This window comes from Sapajus apella, unplaced genomic scaffold (assembly GCF_009761245.1).
Source record: "Sapajus apella isolate SASKATOON/1434 unplaced genomic scaffold, GSC_monkey_1.0 scaffold134, whole genome shotgun sequence".
Taxonomy (NCBI): Eukaryota; Metazoa; Chordata; class Mammalia; order Primates; family Cebidae; genus Sapajus; species Sapajus apella.
Genome location: NW_022437074.1, coordinates 3,034,803 through 3,041,573, shown reverse-complemented (window position 1 = coordinate 3,041,573; position 6,771 = coordinate 3,034,803). Strand labels below are relative to the sequence as shown.

At 35.9% G+C, this 6,771-nt stretch overlaps 1 protein-coding gene across 4 annotated transcripts in view; it reads right to left on the bottom strand.

The window, feature by feature from the left end:
- Nucleotides 1-6,771, bottom strand: part of CCDC138 (coiled-coil domain containing 138) — an 83,388-nt gene that overhangs the window by 26,343 nt on the left and 50,274 nt on the right. For all 4 annotated transcript variants that reach the window (XM_032263027.1, XM_032263028.1, XM_032263029.1 and 1 more), the window contains one exon: nucleotides 4,111-4,303. In XM_032263027.1, the coding sequence (XP_032118918.1) occupies nucleotides 4,111-4,303 (193 nt within the window). The remainder of the gene's footprint in view (nucleotides 1-4,110; nucleotides 4,304-6,771) is intronic.

Sequence of the window (6,771 nt, the reverse complement as noted above, 5' to 3'; positions counted from 1 at the left end):
CATCATGCTCCAGCTGGACACATGAAGGTTCCTGGAGCATGATGCCCCAGGGAGGGCATAGAAGTTCCATGTCCCTTCCCCTTCACCTTGCCCTAAGTCTCTCTCTTCATCTACACCCTTTACAATATCCTTTATAATAAACTCGTAAGCATTAAGTGTTTCCCTGAGTTCTATGAGCCACTCCAGCAAATTAAATCCAAAGAAGGGGTTGTGGGAACCCCAACTTGAATGCAGTTGGTCTGAAGTTCCAGAGGCCCAGACTTGCACCTGTTGTGGTAGGGGGTAGCCCTGGAGACTAAGCACCCAACCTGTGGGATCTGACACTATCTCCAGGTAGATCGTGTCAGAAGTGAATTAGAGCAGCTTGTGTCTGCTGCTTGGTGTTTGGGGAAAAACCTCCACACATTTTGTCACAGAAGTGGATAATTATTGTCATGTGGGAGTACAGAAAAAACACACAGAATTTTCCCTACACAGGACTGTGTTGTCAAAACTCACCAAGTACTGTATTATATACGCTGATTCTTACATGAACAGTCTACTCAATATAACCAGGTATTATCTTTGTAGCTCTACATGTATTTAGATTAAGCATTTAATGTGTATTATCCAACACATTTGCCTATTATCCAACACATTTACCTACTTTATATTTTTTGCTAAATTTATCAAATTTGAAACTGATATTCCTATTTCATAAATAGGAAACATCTTCTTAACAGAGTTAGGTAAGTCTACTCATGATTTAAGAGTTTTTCTTATGTTTAAATTTCTAGTTCTCCTAGAATTTTTTTCATTATATTTAATGATAAAGGATAAATAGCTGATAAACTGGTATATCTAAATTTCATTTTTCTCCATACTTATAACCATTCTCCTAGTGGTAGTTACTAGATGATTTCTTTCCTTTCCTAGGTCTTTCACTTGGTCTCTTTGCTATATCCCGAGATTACATCAATTGAGATCCAACAGCAGCCTTTCAAACTTATAGCCTATTCAGCCTCTCTGGAGTATCTGATAATGAGGAGGAAGCACATGTTGAAAAGGAATCAGTTGATCCGCTCCTGAATTTGATACTGATGTAAACTGGGAGCCACTCACCTTTCTTAATATTAATTTCCTCTCCCTCAAATGTGAGAACAGAGAATGTGTTCCTCAGGGTAACGTTAATCCTTATAAGCTATTTCAAAGTCACCTCACAAACTCTAAGACCGTATTTCCCAAATTATCTTCCTTAGAAAATTAGTTCTGTATATTGCTTTCTCACAAAGGGTTTGAGAGTTAAGAGTTACATAAGTTTGGGAAATGTTGCATACAATACTCAAGTTTTAGAGATTTAGAATGCCCACTAGAACGTTAATGAACTTTGCTTATCCCAAAATTTCTCAAACATTTTAAACTGTAGACCCCAATGACTCCTCCTTTATTTTCTTAAGGTGCATCTATTATTTAGCCTAAGGAGCTGCTTTCCCATGAAACGAACTGTTAGGATGTCCCACACAAACATGCAGATGTCTTTTTAAAGTATTGATTAAAGGATCAGGGGACCTCTCTGGATTCTCATTATTTCCCATTGAAGCTGGTACAGTTTTAAAATCTCCAAAGCTCCCATCCATGCTGGAGAGGACGTGGAGAAACAGGAACGCTTTTACACTGTTGGTGGGAGTGTAAATTAGTTCAATCATTGTGGAAGACAGTGTGGCAATTCCTGAATGATCTAGAAATAGAAATACTATTTGGCTTAGCAATCCCACTACTGGGTATATATCCAAAGGATTATAAATTGTTCTATTATAAAGAACACATTTGACATGATTCTATGTTCTTAAAAAAACAACTTGTACAGGGAAGTAAAGTCATTAATTCCATAAATAATATGAAGTGCCAATTTTGATTCATTTCTGGACTTCCTTTTCCCACTGTCCTATTTTGATACATTACATCAATTATTACTCATTTCATGTCATTACATATTAGGATTGTTTTAAAGTCAGCTAAGCCTCTGCCCCAGTGTTGTTGTTTTACTTGTTTTAAATCACTGCATTTGTTGCAATTTTTTCCACATAAATTTCCCTATCGCTTCCTCAATTTATGCAAACTATATTAGAATTTTAACTGGTATTATACATTAAGCCATGTAGGACATCTTATTTTTAAAATAATTGGTCTTTACAGGCAGGAAGAATAAAAGTTCTTTATTTCTGATATTTAACTTCAGCAATAATCTTCACCAACCTATTCATTCATCCATTATTTATCCATATTCTTATGTACTATTATATTTCTTCGAAAGCCCTTGATTAATATAGAGTATCAGCAAATTAATGGTTTTCCCTACTCCTTCCCGATATTCATACTTCATTTTTTCATGGCTCATTACAGATGTCCAAAACTGTCTTGCACACAAGTGGTGACAGAAAGCACCTAATTCCCTCCTATTTCAAATAAATATCCCTTATTGCATTTTTGCTTTTGGCATTTTACAAGAAATTAATATTATATGTTATTAAATGATATAATATGTTGATACATTAAACACCTTTCTTAGTCAAATGATTAATAATTTTTCTTATATTAAATTGGTTTTAAATTCTTGATACTAACCTTATTTGATCTTTGGTCAACATATTTTGTAATGTGTGGCTATGGTCTGTCAGCTAAAATTCTTATTTAGAATTTATTTACCTGTGGGTATGTAAGTGTGTATGTATTTTTTTTAAGATTTGGAGATAGGCCTGTGGTGAGCTTTATTTTGGGCTAATCCCTGCTTCTCGTAAGTGACTTTTCACACACTTATCACCTAGTCTATTGTAATTTTGAGAAACATAACCATAAGGAGACAAAATAATTAAGAAGGCAAAGTTATATGGTTTTTTGCTTTTTCATCAATTCCATATCATCAGGAGTAACTAAATAAAACGTATTTCAAAGAAAGAAGTCAAATTAAATTACTGTCATTGCCCATTAATAAAAACAACAATCCCAGTCACATAATTTAACAGGGAAGACAGAAAGATGATAGATTCATTGCCTGACTACACTGGCATAACTCACTTTAACAAAAATTATCATATTTAATAATCAAAAAGTGTAACCATTTATAGCTAAATATTACACACATGATTAAGGCCAACTCTGAAGGATTTCTAATTCATCCACTTGCTTATTCACTATTATACATGAAGCACTACTCTAGGTGCAGGGTCATTATAAACAAGTTTTCTGTTCTTCTTTTTCTTTTTTTTTTTTTTTTTAAGATGGAGTTTCACTCTTGTTGCCCAGGCTGGAGTGCAATGGCATGATTCCAGCTCACCACAACCTCCACATTCTGGGTTCAAGTCATTCTCCTGCCTAAGCCTCCCGAGTAGCTGAAATTACAGCCAAGCATCGCCATCCCCAGCTAATTTTTTGTATGTTTAGTAGAGATGGGGTTTCTCCATGCTCAAACTCTCGACCTCAGGTGATCTGCCCACCTCAGCCTCCCAAAGTGCTAGGATTACAGGCGTGAGCCACTGCGCCCGAACACAAACAAGTTTTTTCTTCCAGAAACGTAAAAGCTAGTACAAGCACTGAAAAACATTTTCTGTAAAAGGCCAGATGACAATATTACAGGCTTTGGGGGCCCATACAGTCTCTGCTGCCAACTACTCAAGTCTGTCACTGTAGGGCGAAGAGTCATAGACAGTATACAACAAATGAGCATGGCTGTGGAAGAAAACTTCATTTACAAAACAGGTGGTAGGCCAGATTTTGCCCATGCACTTGTTTGCAAACCCATTTACTAGTGGAAAACAATAAACTAACTAGCAATTTCAACCTTATGTGACAAATACAAACAGATGTAACCAAAGTATGGGAATATGACCTAAGACAATCAAAGGCTTCTTACGAGGAGGAACAATCCAACTAAAGACTTCAATTTCTCAAATTCAGCAAATAAAAGTAGCTTTTTATTAAAAAAAAAAAAAAAAAGCTGTGTAACCATTATAAAACAATTCAAAATCTCATTCTGAAAATGTACAACATACTTGATTATAAAAGAATTGCTTTAATATATGATATTCTCTACTGTTTCTCAAAATTATACCATAAGCACACTTGAAAGCTTACCTCGAGTGACTGTTTTGAGAACAATTAAGGTTGATAAAAATCTCAATGGCAAATTGGAGCTCTTAAAGAAAGCAGCTGTCTTTGGTTTATTCTCCAGAGAATGCTCTAAAGAACTATCCTGGATCCCTTTAGTTACCACTCCTTTGAAAATGTCTTCACCCAATCTCCTCAATGTTGATGTCATAGTCGAGTGCTGTTAAAAATATGTACAATCTTAGTATAATTATTCATGTTCAGAATATATATCTTTTTTTTTCTTTTCTTTTTTTCTTTTTTTTTTTTTGAGACAGAGTCTTGCTGTCACCAGGCGCCAGGCTGGAGTGCAGTGGCACGATCTCGGCTCGCTGCTGCAACCTCCGCTTCCTGGTTCAAGCCTCAGCTTCCCAAATACCTGGGACTACAGGCATGCGCCACCACGCTCAGCTAATTTTTGTATATTTAGTATAGATAAGAGTTTCACCATGTTGGCCAGGGTGGTCTCAATCTCTTGGCCTCATGATCCACCCGCCTCAGCCTCCCAAAGCGTTGGGATTACAGGCATGAGCCACTGCGCCTGGCCTTTTTTTTTTTTTTTTTTTTTTGAGACACAGTCTTGCTCTGTTGCCCAGCTTGGAGTGCAGTAGTGCAATCATGGCTCACTGCAGCCTCAAACTCCTGAGCTCAAGCAATCCTCCTACCTTAGCCTCCCACTGGGACTACAGGCACTCACCACCACACCTGTTTTTGTTAGTTTTTTTTTTTCTTTTTTTTTTTTTTTTTAATTAAGATGGGGTTTCACTGTGTTAGTCAGGCTGGTCTTGAACTCCCAACCTCAGGTGATCTGCCCACCTTGGCCTCCAAAGTGCTTGGATTACAGGCGTAAGCCACCACGCCTGGCCTCTGTTGGGTTTTTTTTTTGGTAGAGATAGGGGTCTCACTAAGTTGCTGAGGCTGGTCTCAAACCCTTGGGCCTAAGTGATCTTCCTACCTTGGCCTCCCAAAATGCTGGGATTACAGGATTATGAGCCGCTGAACCTGGCCAATAACTATTTTAAATATTAAATCAAATATATGTATTAAAAGTAAGTGAATCTGTGGCTAATTTTAAAAAAATGAAGTTGAAAATATGCAAAATCGGAAAGTGGTAGTTTTATTGTCAACATAAAAAATTATTTAAGTATGACTGTATATTTTTCTAAAACATATAAGAACATAAAATCAAGCTATATTTCTGACAGAGAAATATCAAGGGAACTTCAGAGGTGCACTACCTACTCTCTCAGTTACTGACTGCTCTACCATCAGCTTATCAGGCACATCTTTCTGTGTTCGCTTATGAAATGATTATCACTGCCCTCTGCTTAGTCTGACTACAAAAATCATAGTGACTCCAAAAACTTTTAGCAATTTCTAAACAGTAAAATACTGGGTTAGAATCATGGATGATTCTCATGGAGAATAAAAAAAAAAAAAGGGCAAAACAGAAATAGTGTCATGAAACTACTTCTAAAATAATATATGATCTAATGGTATTTGATATTAAGAATTAAGAATCAAATGAAAGGAATGCATTTCAAACTGCTGCAGATCAGAATGTTCAACCCAGATTTAGAAACAACTTAAAATTTCCTTTTTTATGGCCCAATTCCTAAATCTCACATGACTGAGTTTTATAGCAGTTTTCCCATCTGCATGGAAATTTGTGACCGACTGGTTCCTAACTCAGTATTGATCCTGCAGTGTGTTAAATTTCTGCATGTAAAATTAAAAACAAATCTATTGAGGTTTTGCGGGTGTCAAAAGGCCAAATGGTTGAGTGGTGAGACACACAAGCAGTGCGATCTAATTTAATATACTGTTAATACAATCTTAATATTATTAGAAAAAATAATACTTATGTGTTTCTAAACTTATGTGTAAAAAATAGAAAAAATGTTCAAAACTCTACTTACAATAAGTGTGTTAAAATGGCAGGATTAAGGTAAACTTTTTTTGTTTTCAAAATTATCTCTATTGCTTTACTACTACACTTTTATAATGAAACAAATAAAAATTAAAAAAAATACGGGCAGTATTTACCTTTAATTCAAGGAAAAGAGAAAAAAATCCAAAATAACACTCTGGGTTGTTGCTGAAGCTTCGCCTGAGGATGCTGAACCTTTTTGCTAAAGCAAATCTAGACCCAAAATGTCTAGTTTTCAATCTAAAATCACCCATCATTCCAAGAACCAGAAAGATTTCAAACTGAATGAAAAAAAGACAATCAACGGCTGCCAACACCAACAGCACAGAATGTCAGAATTGTCTGACAGAGAGTCTAAAGCAGCCATGACAAAAGGATCACCTGCATGCACTTTTAGAAAATCTCATCAAAGAAACAGAAAGCCTTACCAAAAAAAAACACAGAAAAAGAAACAAGTAGATATCTCAGAACTGGAAATACAGTTAATAGTCTCAATAACAGAATGGAGGAGATGGATTAAAGAATAACTGGAAAATAAAACAACGGAAAACACCCAACCTGAACAACTGCAAACAACCTGGAAAAGTAACAAAAACAACAACAACCAGAACTTCAACGAATAACAAAACATCTAAAATCATGTCATTAGAGTCCCAGGAAAGGAAAAATCAAGTAGGGTTGAAAAAGTACTTGAAGAAGCTGGGTGCAGTGGCTCACCC